An 18,016-nucleotide genomic window follows, 5' to 3' on the forward strand; every position below is an offset into this window, starting at 1 on the left:
TGACTCCAGTGTACACAAGTCAGCAAAAAACACACATATTTATGACTCGGACTTGAGTCACCTGGCCTGAGTTCCCATCCCTGGTTATTTCTCTCTCCCCATTGACACAGAAGACAAGTCCACATGGGCTGAGGATATACCCAGAAAGAATGGATGCATAGTTGGTATCTGAAATTCCTCTGAATACCTCCCATAATCTGCCCAGATTCTAGCCTGAAAGGAAAACTGCTACCCTGCACACGCCCGACCTCGTCTGATCTCGGAAGCTAAGCAGAGTCAGGCCTGGTTAGTACTTGGATGGGAGACTGCCTGGGAATACCGGGTGCTGTAGGCTTATACCATAGTCTTTCGAGACTGAAGGTTGCCAACCAACCAGCTGTGAGTTCTAAACATATTGCAGTTTCATTTCTTGTTTCATAAGAGGGCCATAGAGCAGTGGCATCACTTGCTGGGTTGGAGGCTATGGCCTGTATGGCCTAATACTATAAAAATTGTACTCAGGGCAAAGACTGCTATAATGAAACAGTGTTATAGGAAGTAGAGGTATTTCTTCCTCTTAAGGATAACCAGAAGTTTCTGTATGGCCTGCTGGAAAAAAATTTTCCCAGTGCAGGCACGCTATGAACTTATGACAGTTGGCTTTTGTAATGGAAATGTGCAAGATCCCTCCAGGAGATAGGGTGTGGTGTCAACAGTGGCCCCTTGCTCTGGCAGGCTAGCAGGGGTTAACACCAGGGCCTTAGAGTAAGTGGCCCTACACAGCTGCAACCACTTGGAGGCAGAAAGGCCCTCAGGGTTAAAAGCAGTACCTGCAGGAAGGAAAAGGGTGTGGGTAGTAGGAGGAAACAAACAAATGAAAATGAATGAGAACTAAACTGATGGATTAATGGACTGGCTGATGGACTACTGGACCTGCTGACTGACCCATGGCCTAATGGAGAGACAGGTGAATGGACTTCTGAGCATTGCTGGAATAGGGACTACTGTAACTGAGACTACTAGAAATTGGTGTGTGGCAGCCATGCCCAAGTCCTGATGAGGATCAAGGTGTTGCTGTGATGGCTGGAGAAGCTCCTGGCAGGAGAGGGAGGGAAGGAGGACCTCTGCATGTTGAACAGGTGAGCTACCCTGGTGGTGGGGTCCAGAAGTGCTGTAGTGCAGAACTAGGGCTATTATTACACAGGGGAACTAATTAGCTGAAAGTGAATATAGGTTCTCTAGGCAAAGCTTGGGCTGGAAATTTGACAAAACAGCTTTTTAAAGTTCCTACATGGCAGCATCCCTTAATTATATGTGAGGTCACCTCCCTGATCTGACTCACCCTTCCTTTGTTCTCTCACTCCCCACCTTTTCATTTCTCCATTTGCCTTTCCTTCTTCACCCACCCCTCTCATCTGTCTCTCCCACACTGTTACTTCCACCCCTATTAATTTGATTCAGGCCCATTATGCTGCCAGCCTGTTCCCATGATATTTCGTTGCCTGTTGATGAGGTCATCGCCAGGTGGCATACCTGGAAACAGCATTCCACTGCAGCAATTCATGACATTTTGGAAGGTTGTGGCTCACAGCACCCCACAGGTTCGCCGAGTGAACACTGAGATGGCCAACAAACAAAGCACAATGCTCACTTTTGTTTTTTATGTCAAGTGAAACTCAGTTTGATAAGTCAGTTCTGTTCCTGTGGAACCAGGAACAGAATGTGAGCTCTGGAGGAGGTAGCTGTTTATACTCATTGAACCATTACGTGCTAGGTTTAAAGAGTGGGTGTGAAGACTATTTATAGCAAGAGGGACTTTTTTTTGCCTGTGAAGCAAACTCCAGGCCGCTGCTGAGTTGTAATGAATAGCCAAGATTTGGGCAATGCAGAAAACACTCCTTTGTGGATTGTACCAACACTCTGTAGATTTTAGCTTATTGTCATTGTGAGTCTCTCCAAGACACAGGGGAAAACAAGGTTCAAACTTCCCCATCTTGCAAAAGTATCCTATTTCATTTTTTATTTTTTCTCTTGCTTAATTTGACTTCTAAAAATGTAGGACCTCTGAGCCCACTGTGAGTTTGGTAGTGATCTTGGTGATAGTGGCTGAGGATAGGGATAGGGGGACCCATGGCTGATATTCAAGATAAACCCTACACAAATAGAAGTACAAATGTGCATTTAAAATTGTGTGTAGTTTGCCTCCCTAGACAAAAAAACCCAGTAGATGCTACTTGGGGAGATCATAGTAGAGGTGAGAGTTCAAGTGGAGACCTCTCAATATATAGCTGTACCTGGCAGCAGGGCCTAGGAGAGAGGGGTAAAGAGGATAATTTGTACCCAGGCCCAGGGTCTGGAAGGGGGCCCAGGATTTCAAGGAGGGGGCCCAGAAAGCTCCTGGGATCTGACATTTTCCTATCTCGCCTGAATTCGCTGCCTGTGCATGATGCTGGGGACACAACTGAGGGCAAGCAGTGGCAACTGCTGCTGTAAGCTGCACACCAGGACACTCCATGATGACCCTTTTTAACGCAGTGTTAAACCTGGGAGGAAGCTGGCCTCCAGCAGCTCTTTGGCTTGTGGATCCGATAGCCATGAAGGCATGTATAGGAGCACAAGGGCACAGCTGCGGGGCTACAGCTGTTGCAGAAATTCATTTTGGTGCACGCAAGACACTGTCCATTCTAGTGTGAGCCTAAATACCATGATGCTCATTTTCTGCAATGGATTTTCTCTATTTCAAAGATTTCAGCAAGTCTTGGGAGTCTGGTTTTCCGTATTACTCTACCTAGCTGCCAATGCCGGATGGTCAGGTAAACCTGGGCTCCAAAGAAGAAGCTACATCAAGAAGCCTTGTAGACCTGGGCTCCAAAGACTATTGTGGCTGCCAGCACCCTCCCCTGCCTTATTTTATCCCCAGTCTGCCTGCCCCCATTGCCCCCTCACACTTTGGGATGGGGCCCAAAATAAACTTAGTACCCCCTCCTAACACTTTTCTCAGAGGCCCTGCCTGGCAGCCACTATGTGACTAGCTGCCCCAGGCACCACCCAATTAGTAGTCGATCCTGGGGTGCTTTTTGACTTCAGCAGAGCTTGTGGTCTGTCCTGTGCTTCTCTACTTCTCCTTTTGCCAGGAAATAAGCACAATAACTGCCTGGCCAAGTGAATCACGGTGGAAAGTTGTCGAGCAGAGTGGAAGCTGTTTGGCACCTCCAGGTATCCTGCACCCCCAGAATATACCACCACTTTCCTTAGAGCTGCTGCCGGCTCCAGAAAAAGTAAGAACAGGTATGTTCACCTGCCCTCTCTAAATCTAATCTGGGAGAGTTGCGAGTTGCTGCCTTTGTAATGCTACTGCTGTCTCCGAGAATTGCTCTCCAATGAAAGGCATGTCAGTGAAAGTTCAGGCTGTGGCAGGATAGCAAGAGAGTGGCTGGAAGTGCGTGTATCACCCTGCTGATCATGGAAGCTGAAAAGAGACACTGTAAGAAAGGTAGGCAATCTGAGCTCAGTGCTCAAAGTTCAGGGTGGGGAGGAGGGGAGCAGCTCAGTTTCTTGATCTTTTGTGCCAGCCCCCTTGGCAAATGGATTGTTAGACTATGGTGAGTATCATGATTCAGCTGAACTTGGGGAATCAGGGAGAGTGGCTTGCGCATTGAATTAAGGGCCTCTAACTTTCGAGCACGGCCTGGGCTGAGGGGGGGAGTGGTGCATTTTACAACTGTTGTACATTTTGTTCTTTTGAACACTCTTCATCCCTTCCTTATGGTTTTTTTTTTGGGGGGGGCAGTACTTTACAGCTGCAGAGGGAGTGTTGGGGATTTGTTTTTCTAAGCTTATGCAAGGAAACACTGATTAATTCCTCTCTCCCCCTTTCATATTTATTTGCAAGAGTTCTCTTTTCTTTGGCTGGTATATTTCAGTTTACAGTGTTTCATTTTCACCTTAGTAGAACTATACAAGCCAGCTCAGGAAAGTTCCTGAACTGGGAAGGGTCAAAGTCAACAGAGACATTGTCCTTAACTACCTGAGGCAGTTAACAAAGTGTCTGCAGGGGGATTTTGAAGAGTCGACTTTCAAGCAAACCGAATTAGTCTGTAAGAATCCATGTGGTTTTGTAGTAGCAGGTTACACCAGAACTCTAACAATTTGATTCTCAGCATACCCCAGTGGCATACGAAGATAATTTGGCACCCGGGGCCCATAAATTTTTGGCACCCTCCCTATGACACAATTATTTTCAGAAACAGTCATATTATGAAATGAATAATAAAGATGCACATAGTATCATACATACTAAAGCAGTTTTTTTGTAATATAGTAGAGAGGCAAAATATACATACATTGATGAAGGATACGTTTGGTTTTCTGAAATGCTTGCAGCAAGCTATTTGCAGTGGTAATTCCAGTGTAATCCGCTTTTTGCTTCAGTGTACATTTTTGGTTACAGAATTCCCAGTGTAATCCACTGTTTGTTACGTAAGGCAGTTGTGTTCTCATTTTCTGGTTTTTTTTTTTGGCTATAACTTTTGATAGAATAGAAATATGTCAACGTGTTTTTTCCTTGTATTCTACATTAAATTGAATATTTAATATATATAACATGATGGTATTATTCAAAAATACCAAGATTTAAAAAGTTGGCAGGTGGCCTCTGTCACCCCCCTGCACCTTGGCACCCAGGGTCCTGTGGTCCCCTCTGGCTCCTCATTTGTATGCCACTGGCATGCCCTGAAACTCTCAGTTGATGAGGAACTTGAAAAAATAGCTTCCCAACTTTATCTTTTCATTCAGTAAAGTAGAAATAATAGAGGCATATGTTGGAGAGCACTAGAAAATTTATCCCTGACTCATTTTGTCACCTGGGTTTTCTGATTGTGCTCAGATTGCTAGACATGCTCAGTTAGAACCAATACACCACTGAGTGGGGAAAAAAGTGGGGGGGGGGGAAGAGAGAAATAAACCAAGTTTCTGTTTTAAAATCCACTCTTGACCTGTAGTAAATTGTATGAAATGTTAGACTGGGAATGACTGATATTAAAAAGAAAACTATACCCACACCAACCTGGGTCCCATGAACACTGATTTATGCTCACTCAGGGCCCAATCCTATCCAACTTACAGCACTGATGCAGCTGTATCTATGGGGCGTGCACTGCATCTTACAGTGGAGGAGCAGTCATGGAGGTCTCAAGGTAAGGGAACATTTTTTCCCTTATTTAGGGGCTTATTTAGGGGCTGCATTGCAGCTGCATCAGTGCTGGAAAGTTGGATAGGATTGGGCCTCAGATCATTGGTTAATTTACCTTGGGAATGTCTGCTCTGATTGGCTTTAGTTTCCATGGTCTCGGGTAGCAGTCCTACCCTGTCCTGCTGCCCCAAATATGCAGGTTAGGGCCCAGTCCTATCCAACTTTCCAGCTCCAATGCGGGCTTGCACTGCATCCTTCGGTTGGGGTGGGGGGGGGGCGACAGTCATGGTGGCCTCCTTAAGGTAAGGGAATGTTTGTTCCTTTACCTCAGGGCTGTGCTTCAGCTGCATCAGCACTGGAATGTTGGATAGGACTGGGTCCTTAAAAGTGGCAGAAATGCAAGCTTAAATTTATGAGATGCAAAGGAAAAATATGCCTGATTATGCTGCTACTTCAGACGCACCATTTACTAAGGATAAATAGCCCGATGGAAATGATTACAGTGCCTGTCCCTTGTCCAGAGAATGCAAAAGCTGATCAGTACAAATGTCCGGATGGGGCAGTTTAGCAAGTGGCTCCATTATGCCCACCATTCACACTGGTGGGGAGAAGGCAAACCTCGGTAGTGAAGTAGATTCTTTGCATGCAGAAGGCCCAGCTCTGGGTTTAATCCACAGCATCTTGGGGAACAGAGCTGAGAATGACTTCCCTGCCAAGGCCTTGGATAGCCTCTACTGGGCATGAAGTTCTGAGCAATGGTCTAGTGCAGTGTTTCTCAACCAGTGTTACTCATACTACCAGTGGTACTTGAGGTGGTGTCTGGTGGTACTCACAGGACCTCAAGGCCCCTGCTGCCTGGCAGTAAGACTGGCAATGTGACATGTTATGCAGTAGGAGGAGGACCAGCTCAGCGGGCAGTGCTTGAAAATTCCCTCCCACATGCACTTTTCATGTGCTAGGAAAAGCCCTCCCATCCGCCCTGAGCCTCTTATCCATGTTTATCGCATTGCGTCTGGCCTCCCAGTCCGGAAGTAACTGGTAATGACATCATTGCCAGTTACTTCCGGTGGTACTTCCAATAGGTGGAAGTGGTATGGAGGGGGACCAAAGTTGAGAAACCTGTTGAGAAATGCTGGTCTAGTGGTCTGATTAGATAAAAGCCAGTGTCAAATGTTCATACCCTGATCTGTCCACATGGTAAGATTAGGCAATTAAGCATCTAATTGCTGTATTTCTATGATTACGCCTAACCCACACCAACAAAAAACCCCACAGTTTAGGCAGTAAGCACATATGTGGACTATAATAATGCAGACAGTGCTTCACATGGCTGAATTGTTTCCTATATCAAACTTTCTCCTAATATAGCAGAGAGGGTGTGTTTTACTGGTTTGGCTGAGCCTTCAGTCATGTGATTCCACACTTGCAGTCTAAAGTGCTACAGTCAAGACACAGTCTTACCACCTCATCTGTTGTTTGGGGTGTGTATGTGAGAGACAGGTAGATTGACAACAGAGGTGTAATGTCCTGAACAGGAGTGGGGATGCCTGGGGCTGCAATCCTATGCAAAATGTGGCAGTGAGCTCCTCTGAACTCAAAGGGACATACTTCTGAGTAAGTATACATAGGCTTGGGCTGTGAGGCAGGCAAAGGCAGGTGAGGGAAGTAATGGCAGGGGAACATAAGAAGAGCCCTGCTGGATCAGGATAAAAGCCCAGCTAGTCCAGCTTCCTGTATTTCACTGTGGCCCACCAGATGCCTCAGGGAGCCCACAAGACAAGAGACCTGCATCCTGGTGCTCTCCCTTGCACCTGGTATTCTGAGGTAGCCTACTTTTAAAACCAGGATGTTGCACATACCCATCATGACTTGTAACCTGTGATAGACTTTTCCTCCAGAAATTTTCCAATCCCTCTTTAAAGGCATCCAGGCCAGATGCCATCACCACATCATGTGGCAAGGAATTCCACAGACTAATTACATGCTGGGTAAAGAAATAATTTCTTTTGTCTGTCCTACCTCTCCCAACACTCAATTTTAGTGAATGTCCCCTGGTGGTGTGTGAGAGGGGAAAGAACCTCCCCCTATCCACTTTATCCATCTCCTGAAAAGTTTTTGTATGTCTCTATCATGTCCCCCCTCAGGCACCTTTTTTCTAGAATGAAGAGCCCCAAATGCTGTAGCCTTTCTTTGTAAGGGAGGTGCCCCAGCCCAGTAATCCTTTTGTTTGCTTTCTTCTGAACCTTTTCCATTTCCACTATATCCTTTTGAGATGTGGTAACCAGAAGTGGACAAAGTACTCCAGGTGTGGTCTTACCATTGATTTGTATAATGGCATTATAATATTAGCTGTTTTATTCCCCATACCTTTTCTAACGATCCAAGCATGGAATTAGCCTTCTTCACTGCCGCCGCACATCGGCCAATGGGGGCAGGCAGAATGGGGGGGGGAATAGGGCAAGGGGAGGGTGCTGACAGCCACAACAGTCTTTGGAGCTCTGGTCTACTAGGCTTCTTGATGCAGATCCCAGGTCTACCTGTTCATGTGACACTGGCAGCTAGATAAAGTAATAGGGGAAACCAAACACACTCCTAAGTCTCTCTTAAATCTTTGAAATACAGAAAATCAATTGCAGAAAATTAGCATCATATTTAGGCTCACACTGGTTGTTGGCAACCTTCAGTCTCGGAAGACTATGGTATCGCGCTCTGGATGGTGGTTCTGGCACAGTGTCTAGTATGGCTGAAAAGGCCGATTCGGGAGTGACAATCCCTTCCACACCGGGAGCAAGTGCAGTCTGTCCCTGGTCTGTCTCCCTGGCTATGGGCCTTCCTGCTTTGCCTCTTTGCCTCAGACCGTTGGCCAAGTGTCTCTTCAAACTGGGAAAGGCCATGCTGCACAGCCTGCCTCCAAGCGGGCCGCTCAGAGGCCAGGGTTTCCCACCTGTTGAGGTCCACTCCTAAGGCCTTCAGATCCCTCTTGCAGATGTCCTTGTATCGCAGCTGTGGTCTACCTGTGGGGCGCTTTCTTTGCACGAGTTCTCCATAGAGGAGATCCTTTGGGATCCGGCCATCATCCATTCTTACAACATGACCGAGCCAACGCAGGCGTCTCTGTTTCAGCAGTGCATACATGCTAGGGATTCCAGCTTGTTCCAGGACTGTGTTGTTTGGAACTTTGTCCTGCCAGGTGATGCCGAGGATGCGTCGGAGGCAGCGCATGTGGAATGCGTTCAGTTCTAGTTCGCTGTACAAGAACAAAGGCGACAGGGGTGACTGCAACAACTACCGCGGCATCTCTCTCCTTAGCGTAGTAGGAAAGCTGTTTGCCCGAGTTGCACTAAAGAGGCTCCAGGTACTTGCAGAGAGTGTCTATCCAGAATCGCAGTGCGGATTCTGAGCCAACAGGTCCACCACTGATATGGCTCACACTAGAATGGACCAAAATGAATTTCTGCAGCAGCTGGAGACCTGCAGTTTGGTCTCTGAGCTTCTATACACTCCTTCATAGTTATGGGATGCACAAGACAAAGAGCTACTGTAGCAGGCCGGTTTCCTCCCAGATTTGACACTAATATTAAGGAGGGTCATGGATGCTTTCCTAGGCCTGGTGTGTATGGCTTGCAGCAGCAATGAACACTGCATGCACGTGGTTGTGCCCCAGCATTATGCACTGGCAGCGAGTTCAGGTGAGATAGGAAAATGTCAGATCCCAAGGACCTTTCTGGGCCCCCTCCTTTGGCTCCTGGGCCCCCTTTCTGACCCTGGGCCTGGGTACAAATTACCCCCTTTACCCCCCTCTCCTAGGCCCTGCATCGAGCTGTCCACCAGCACCCCAATATCTCTCTCTTGACCTGTCACAGATGGCTCAAAGCCATTAGCCTACATGTGGCTTTTTTTTACCCAATGTGCATAACTTTACCCTTATTTACATTGAAACGCATCTGACATTTTGCTGCCCATTCTTCCAATCTGGAGAGATCCTGCTGGAGCTCTTCACAGTCCTTCTGGTCTTTACCACTCGGTACAGTTTAGTGTCACCAGCAAACTTGGCCGCCATGCAGACACTTTGGTCTAACAATGTCTCAACTGAGCCTTTAAATACTGTACTTCTCTCAGGCACCACCCCTTTCCTGAGAAGGGCTGAGTCTTAAAGGGATAGCATCTTGGCCTGAAGTCTAGTACTCTCTTCTAACTTGTTATATTGCCTGCGGTGATGAGCAAATGTCAGGAAGTGTGAGGGTCCTGGTTCAGAGAAAGCCAGGCCATTTGGGGAATCTGGCTTCAGGGATACTGTTGCCAAGGTACCCATCTTTACAGTGTGGAGCTACACTGGAATGATTGTGAATGCAAGTGAGTTCCAGCTACCAACTTAGTGCATAGCCTAGTACTACATATCCCAGAATTCTTTACACGGTACAAGGGTCCTGCTGCAGACAGGGACATAGTTGAAGGGGAGTGGGGGGGGGAGTAGCTCTATTGCTGCTGCTGAGGTTTATCTATAAGCTGCTTTGGGTCCCCTTATAGGGATAAAAGTTCAGTAAATAAATTACAAATGTCCCTTTACCTCAAGGAGACCTCCAGCAGCTGAAAATCCCTTGCAGCATGCAGCATAGCCTGTGCCAGTGCTTCTGCATGGCCACATAGGGGTTTCAGTAGGATTGGGCTGCTGAGGAGGCATGGTTAGGGGAGGGCATGTCATTATGAGCTCCTGCACATTAAGATTAACCATTACAGCATTGCATACAGAACTACTTTGGGAGACAAGTAGGTGGGGGAATTTTCAACTATAAATCTATCCTATCACAGAGGAAGCTGGCAATTATTTGAATATCTGACACCCACTTATACTTGATTTCAAACCACCCTGATATACCACGGAATATCTGCTATCAGCACTGCTAAATACTGAATATCATTGCATGTCATCTTTCAATGATTGGCCAACAGGTGCTGAAAGATTACTGTGTGAAATGCTCAAATAAAAGCCAAATACTTGACAACTCTGTTGAGAGAGCATATTGATGCATTTATTTATAAGATTTCTATACCACCTTTCCCCAAGCTACAAGCCTGGCACTCAGTAAGTGCCAGTAATTTTGGTTGGCAACCTTCAGTCTCGAAAGACTATGGTATAACCCTACAGCACCCAGTATTCCCTGGCGGTCTCCCATCCAAGTACTAACCAGACCTGACCCTGCTTAGCTTCCAAGATCAGACAAGATTGGGCATGTGCATGGGCACCTCATCTTTTTATATATGTATGTATTTATGGGCAGCCCGTTCCAAACTGGCTGCTGAGCTGCTATGCCTTAAGGCACATTTGGCTGAGCTGATCGGCTTGGCCTATACTGACTCCCCCTGGGCTGAATCTGGACCGAGTAGCCTCATAGCACAGGCTGGGGCTCGACATGGGGTAAGGGTAAAAATATCCCCTTACCCTCAGGTGACCTCCAACAGCCTCCTAACCTGTGCTGTATACAGTGCAGGCCACTGCTGTACTGGAACACTTTAGGGCTGTGTCCTTAATGGATTTATACCAGGCCTTTATACCCTGCAACTGCAGCACAAAGTGGCTAACAACAACAAATTCATAAATACAATAAACTATTATAAAACACACTAAATACATTAAAACTATTTTAAAAGCATTATATAACATTAAATTAGAACACTAAGACTTATTTAGAATATTAAAAAGCAGAAGAGACCAAAATACATTGGCTCATAACACCATCAGGATTAAAAGGTCTTCTGGAATAAAGATGTTTTCAGTGTCCACTTAAAACTAGGTGGAGAGGAAGCCACTCAAAACTTTCTAGGGATGGTATTCCAAAGCTGAAGTGCCTCTCGGTGCTACAACAATATGCAGCACCAAAATTCATGAAACAGAATGTCTGGAGCAAATTACATGCAGCTTAAAAAAAAATAAACAAACCTACAGTGTAATGGTCTAAGGTAGAGGTTCTCAAACTTTGAGGGAGCTTTACTCCCTCAGTAAGTTCTTGTGGGAGAGGGGCTAGGGAAGTGCAAAACGGAAGTGCTTTGTGCCTGCTTTTAGCAAACGTTCCAAGCCTCGGGCAGCGCTGTGTAGAGCTGCGCAGGGCTCCCTGCAGCCTGCTGCAGGCCTGCCTTCTTGAAGTAAGTGCAAAGCACCCCCCGCCCCTTTTGTGACGTGATCTTGGGGATCGTGTCGCTGCCTCCCTCCCCTTCCCCCATCCCTTAAAGGGAAGGGGCAAGCATTACACAAACTGGTGGGTTGCGACCCACCAGTTTGAGAACCACTTGTCTAAGGATTTTCATGGTGGTAACAAAGGAATGAGCCCCTATTGGCTGAGCTGATCTTGCAACTTTCACAAACATTCTAAATGCTGGAAGAATGAAATTGAAAATGAGGAAGTCTTGAGACACTGGCAGAAAGGGAAGAGCCACTTTGGCTGACACCTTAATATGGAAGAAAACCATCTCTTTCTCCTACTTAATGGGTAAACCTGAGGCCTTTGTCAGCAGAAAAAATTATTGGGAGCCCCACAAAACTGCAATGCCTCTGATTGATAGGGAGAAGCCATGGCAGTTCAGCCAGATAAGCAATGAACAAAGATGCAAAGATGTAATGTCTATAGCTCTAATGTGGTTAGTTGACTTGACATGGGGTCAAATGAGGGTTTTGTAGGGTTTTCCAGTTTAAGTTACCAAACTGATGGTGAAGATGGTACAAAAGTGTAACATGCAGAAAAAAGCTGGTGCAAAACAAACAAAAAACCAAAAATGTAACATAGGGATGTTGTCTGATCAATTTAGACCCCAATATTAACCAACTTTCCACCACTGGCATAGTGGTGCCAATTATATGTGCTCTGCATCCTGCTGTTGGGTGCCAGTCACAGAGGCCTCCTCAAAAGAAGGGAATAATAGGTCCCTACCACCAAGTAATATCGTCCAGATCTATCTGGCCTCCACATTACACTCTAATAAGGTCCAGAATATGATTGCTTCCACACTAGTGCGCTGTTGTACCACTTATACCTACTACAAGTGCTGTCTTCTCCATAATTAATCAGGCAATGCCTATCCCTATAGGAAAGACCCCCACAATAGAAGTAAACTCCATTCAGGAAGTATCCATCTTCTCCTTGCAACTGACCCTTAAGTAATAGCAAGTTCCTTGTCCTTTCTTTAAATGTGGCTATTTACTTCCTGTTCAATTGGCGTGGCTGATGCAGTTCTAAATTTCCTTAATTAGTCCGTTCCCTTTGGGGGAGGGGTGAGGTGTGGGCACTCTTATGATTAGCTTTCTCTTTGGAGCCTGAAGAGTTGCTCATTAATTATCTGACTTTTTTATTATTGTAATTGCAACATTGTGCTAACAAAAATACAATTAAAAAATAATGAGCAATTGTTCTGGCTGAAAAGTGGAAGCCACTTCCCTGCCAGGAAGACCTTTCCTGTCAGGAAAGAGAAACTGGCTTATTTGGGGCAATTCCAGAATGCCACACCCATGATGATCAAATGAGAAAAACTAATTAGCCATTTTAAAAGAAAGGGACCAGAAGAAAGCAGCTGATTAAAGGGAGAGTGGCCCATAAAAGCTTCAGTAGTAGTGCCAGTCCACACACACTACAGGATGGTACTGCAGCTGTATTACAATATGAACAACCACAACACATTGCTACATACCTGGGAAAATAAAAGATGAAAGGACAATACAGAAAACATTGGAGTATTACTGGTTAAAACCAACATCACCTGCATTCTCTGTAAAAACTGAATGAATGAAGAAGGCTCATTCCGGTCTAAATGGCTAGTGTGATAGCTACATATGATTGTGGCATAAATGCAACAAAATAACTAAAAGTGCATACAGAGAAGGTAACTCAAGTAACTAAACCCAGGTACAGATGACATATCAAATCACACATTTAACATACATATTTGTTACACTTGGATTAGAAATCACTGTAGAAAACATGTACCCATCTTACAGATGGGGAACACTTAAGGCTGAGGCATAAGTCAAGAACAAGTGACTCAATGGGCTCAATCCTAACCCCTTCTGTCAGTGCTTTCCAGCACTGACGTAAGGGCAATGCAGCTCTGAGGTAAGGGAACAAACATTTCCTTACTTTGAGGAGGCCTCCGTGAGTGACACCCAACTGCAGGATGCAGCACATGTCGCATTGGCACTGCTATGCGCCCAATGACAAATAACTCCAAACACACCCAGAGTGGATAGTTGAAGAAAGCGAACTAAGCCACTGTTTCCCAAACTGTGGGTTGGAACCCACCAGTGAGTTGCAAGTTGATTTTTGGTAGGTCCTGAAAAGTTGAGTGTTTGGTAGGTCCTAAAATTGAGTGTTGGGCGGGTTAGGACAGACAAAAGAAAATATTTCTTTACTCAGCGCGTGGTCAGTCTGTGGAACTCCTTGCCACAGGATGTGGTGCTGGCGTCTAGCCTAGACGCCTTTAAAAGGGGATTGGACGAGTTTCTGGAGGAAAAATCCATTATGGGGTACAAGCCATGATGTGTATGCGCAACCTCCTGATTTTAGGAATGGGTTAAGTCAGAATGCCAGATGTAGGGGAGAGCACCAGGATGAGGTCTCTTGTTATCTGGTGTGCTCCCTGGGGCATTTGGTGGGCCGCTGTGAGATACAGGAAGCTGGACTAGATGGGCCTATGGCCTGATCCAGTGGGGCTGTTCTTATGTTCTTATGTTCTTAAGTTTTTGAAACATAAAAAAAATCTTTGCAAGCATCCTTGCCTGGTTTGCAGAAGAAAATTATCTGGATTGCTAACCTGTGGTATGAAGTAATCTTTATACCCACTAATTAAAATGTCACATTTTCCAATTTTCTCTAGTAATCAGTATGCCATTGATCATGTGTGCAGCCAGTTTCATTCTTTTGTCTGGTCTGGAAGTCCCTAACTACATATTCCGCTCTCTGGTTCAACCTTCTGGGTACCCTGGAATGATTGTAAAGGTTTGGGGAACAGTCTTTGAACTCCAGTTCTAGGGAGGATCTAGCAAATGTCTACATGCACATACTATATGCAACATCTCTAGCAGCCTCAGAGCACAGGATCCTGATTATTATTGTGATAATCAATTAAGTAATTATTATTAATAATAATAATAATTATTATTCTTTCTAGATCTCTTTTTTTTTTGTCTAGTGGACTGCAAATCGCAATAGGTTGTCATTTTAAAAAGTGGGTCCCAGTGATAAGAAGTTTGGGAAGCACTGGACTAAGCCACGAACTGCCAATCAAGTGAATCTTTGGCAGAGAAGATAAGGAAGTGCGAACATGAAAGTGAAAATAAGAACATCAAAGTGAATGCAAGAAAGTGAGCCGAGTCACAGGCTGCAGATCAAGTGACACACATACTCCAGGTCACAGCGTCAGAATGAAGCATGTCAGATGTAGGGCCCAATCCTATCCAATTTTTCAATGTTCGTGCAGCTGTGATAATGGGGCAGGCACTGCATCCTGTGGTGGAGGGACAATCACAGAGGCCTCCTCAAAGTAAGGGAACATTTGTTCCCTTAGTTTGGGGCTGCATTATGGCAGCACCGGTGCTGGAAATTTGGATAAGATTGGGCCCTTGGGGAATTAAGAATGCAAAAACACAAACATTTTATCCCACATCATGCACATACACAAGGCAAGCTGACCCTGACCTGACTACATTAGCTGTTATTTTATGGCTGGCTGAGCAGTGTTCCCTCACTGCTGCCAAGTGGCCAGTGGCAAACAGACAGGTGAGCACATAACACTGTAGTGGAGCCAAGTTCACCTGGGAGTCAGATTGATGCTCAGATCGTGTTTTGCAGACTCATGTGTGTGCAGTAAAACATAGTCAGGCTGGCTGCCAACAGGCTTTGGGGCCTCACATGGGCAGGCCAGTAATGAGACAGTGCTCTAGCTCTACAGCTACAGTGCTGCCTCCATAGGCTATTGCCACTGTGGTCCACTTCTTGAGTCATCATTGGCCCTGCTGCCACCTGTTAACCACTTGAAGAACAGGGTCTTTAGTCCAAGCCAAATAATGAGCTTTCAGGCCACTGATAAGGAGATTGGGCATCGAGGGGGAGATATCAGGTGCAGACCACATGCAGGTTATTTCCATATTCTTCATGCCTTGGCAACTGCCCCCTCTCTGTCCCTATCCTGCCCTGACTCCTGCCAGGCTCCTTTTCTTCCTGCACAGTGAACATCTTTGTGAAATGACTTTTTTTTTCTTTTCTTCTAAAAATGAAACTCTCTAGAGCTCATTATCACAAAAATCTGGGCAATCCAGACAATTCTGGCAACTACCCAAAAGCACTAACAACCAACTAGCTTGACCACAGCAGTTTGGTTAGCAATCAACTGTGCAGTAGACAACTTGAGACAACTCAAACAGAAGACACGCAGTAAACTTTCTTTCTTAACTGTACCCAAAAGAGGTTGTGAGTCTGAAATGGCCCATTCACTGTCAGCTCAGTGTCTGAGATCCAGGAAATGAAAGCTACCAGGCAGCTTGAGTGACTCAAGCAAGGTGTTGAGAAACTGGATAAGAAGAAGCAAAACTACTTTTAAGCAAATGCAGTCAAACCTGGTTGTATCAGGGATTTTTCAAATATCAAGCCACAGACTGTGGGTTGGTTAGTTAAAAAAAAAAAAAAGGTTGTTCATTGTCTTGATCTGTAAAAACTGAAAGACTAGGACTATGATCAAAGAAGATGTATGATCCCCCTACATTCAGACTAAGGTTGGTCATTAGCCAAATAGGACAAATTGTTACATGAGTGGTGCAGATGGGGGAGTGGGGTCTTCCCCTGTAATTCATTTTGGTTTGGATATCAAGTTGTCTAGAGAGAGTGTCCAATCTGAAATTAAAAACAGGACTGACTGCACCTCTTGTGAGGCCTGTCCAGAAGTTCAACACCCAGATGTGGGTTAATGGTGTCTATTGCACCATTCTGCTACTCACCCTGCTTTGAGCTAATAATCATAAATAATGGGGCTGACCCCAGGGCAAGAGAATGAATTGAGCTAGTAGGTCTGGCAAGAGGTGAGGTTGGGCAAAGAGAGTTGTAACAGGTGGGGGAGGGAAGCAACAGGGGCAGGGGTTGGGTGGATTGGGTCCATGAGGGAGGTGAGATTGGCAGTACTTATGTGTGTTGTGCCCTATCCCCCTTTCCTATCTTGATCGGCTGACATAGTTCATCATAGACTTGTGCCAGCTATATACCTGGCACAGATTTGCGATGACCTGTTGCACCTGCTGGGGTTTACTCTAGGGCAAGGGGACAAATGTCGAAACTCCCACACAGGATTCAGTGGAAGCTGTACTGGCACGGCTGCATTGGTGGAGTGGAGTTTCATTAGGATTGGGGCACTTGGTACTGCATTATCAGCCCTCAGGAACTGAACTGAAAAGTCTTGTTTACTGTATTAGTCTACTTACAATTTATCCCTTTTTCTGAACATGCCCTCCCTCTGGTTTCTAAACTGATGCTGAGAGCCAGATCTCCACCTCTGGCGCCAGTGTCTCAGAACAACAGCTCGTCAGATTGAGGTTGCTTTCATTTTCCAGTTTCCAGTGCTAGAAGTTCTAGAGAGCTTTCTTTCCCTGTCCTTCTAGCATATTACAGTCACATTCATTTTTCAGGTTCTAGCATGCTCCCCACACTAGCAATCTACCCTTTGAGCATGAGGCTAGAAAACATGGCAGCCTCCATGAATAATGTCATTTGCTTTTTTCTGAGAAAGCAACTGGGCGTAGCCATCTCGTACTGCAAATAGGGGAAGCAGTGGAGGAGGTATTTTTGAACTTGACAAAAGGAGTCATCCATTCTTGAGATTTTAAAAGCATTATATAGAAGTTAATAATTTTAAGGTAACTATAATTATAAGGCAATGAATAAATGTTGCACAAACACTCTGAAGTATGTTGGATAGCTTTTCATTCCATTTTGTAATAAATCACGTTAGAAGCATGCTAGAGGCATTCTAGTGATGTTACTTCTGGCTATTTTCTAGCCAAAAAATGAATGCAACCTGAGAGTAAGGCAACCTACCAAAAAAAGGTATTTTTTCTTTCTTCACAGATAAGTTTGACCAAAGCATGGAGGTGGTGCTAGAATGTCAAAAACAGGCAGAGGAAAAGGAGGATTCAGCCAGTGAGAATGCAGACCATGACCCGACCACGACCCAAGAAGGCAATGTTGAAGCACAGCATTTTGAGTCCCATAAAGGGGATCCAAGTCAGTATCCCTCTCTCCTGGTGGAGACCCTAAGCAGACAGTTTCTGGAATATGAGGAAATGGCTGCTTTTCTCAGTCCTGACGAGCAAGAAAGAAGACTGCTGGCCTTCTTGTCCCTCTTCTTGAAGGTTGGTTGGACCGCCATATGGTGTCCATGTGTGCTTCTTGCTCAGACTACAGACCACATTGAAAAATCTGTGTGTGGGCGGGTGGGTGAGAGGAAGGGAGGGAAGTTGGAACAGGACAAACTAACTCAAAAACTGTTGCACTGAAACCACTGAACTATAGGAGCCCCTGTTTTACTCCTACTCAGAAAAAGCAGTACGTTTCAAGCTGTGTGGAAGCAGGATTTCATTGCATGTCTAGGAATGCTTAAATTGGACTTAAATTGAATGCTTAAATCATCTCAGAAAGGACATAGTGGAAATGGAAAAGGTGCAAAAGAGGGCAACTAAGACGATTGCTGGGCTGGGGCACCTTCCTTATGAGGAAAGGCTACGGTGTTTGGGCCTCTTCAGTCTAGAAACGAGGTGCCTGAGGGGGAACATGATGAAGACTTACAAAATTATGGGAAGGATAGAGTGGATAGAGAGAT

General features: G+C 45.4%; 1 protein-coding gene across 1 annotated transcript in view; it reads left to right on the forward strand.

Moving 5' to 3' along the window:
- Positions 1-17,282: 17,282 nt before the first annotated feature.
- WDFY4 (WDFY family member 4) overlaps positions 17,283-18,016 on the forward strand; it is a 161,136-nt gene continuing 160,402 nt past the window's right edge. The window contains exon 1 of the mRNA XM_066621374.1: positions 17,283-17,549. Coding sequence (XP_066477471.1) covers positions 17,283-17,549 — 267 coding nt within the window. The remainder of the gene's footprint in view (positions 17,550-18,016) is intronic.

This window comes from Tiliqua scincoides, chromosome 3 (assembly GCF_035046505.1).
Source record: "Tiliqua scincoides isolate rTilSci1 chromosome 3, rTilSci1.hap2, whole genome shotgun sequence".
NCBI classification, from domain to species: domain Eukaryota; kingdom Metazoa; phylum Chordata; class Lepidosauria; order Squamata; family Scincidae; genus Tiliqua; species Tiliqua scincoides.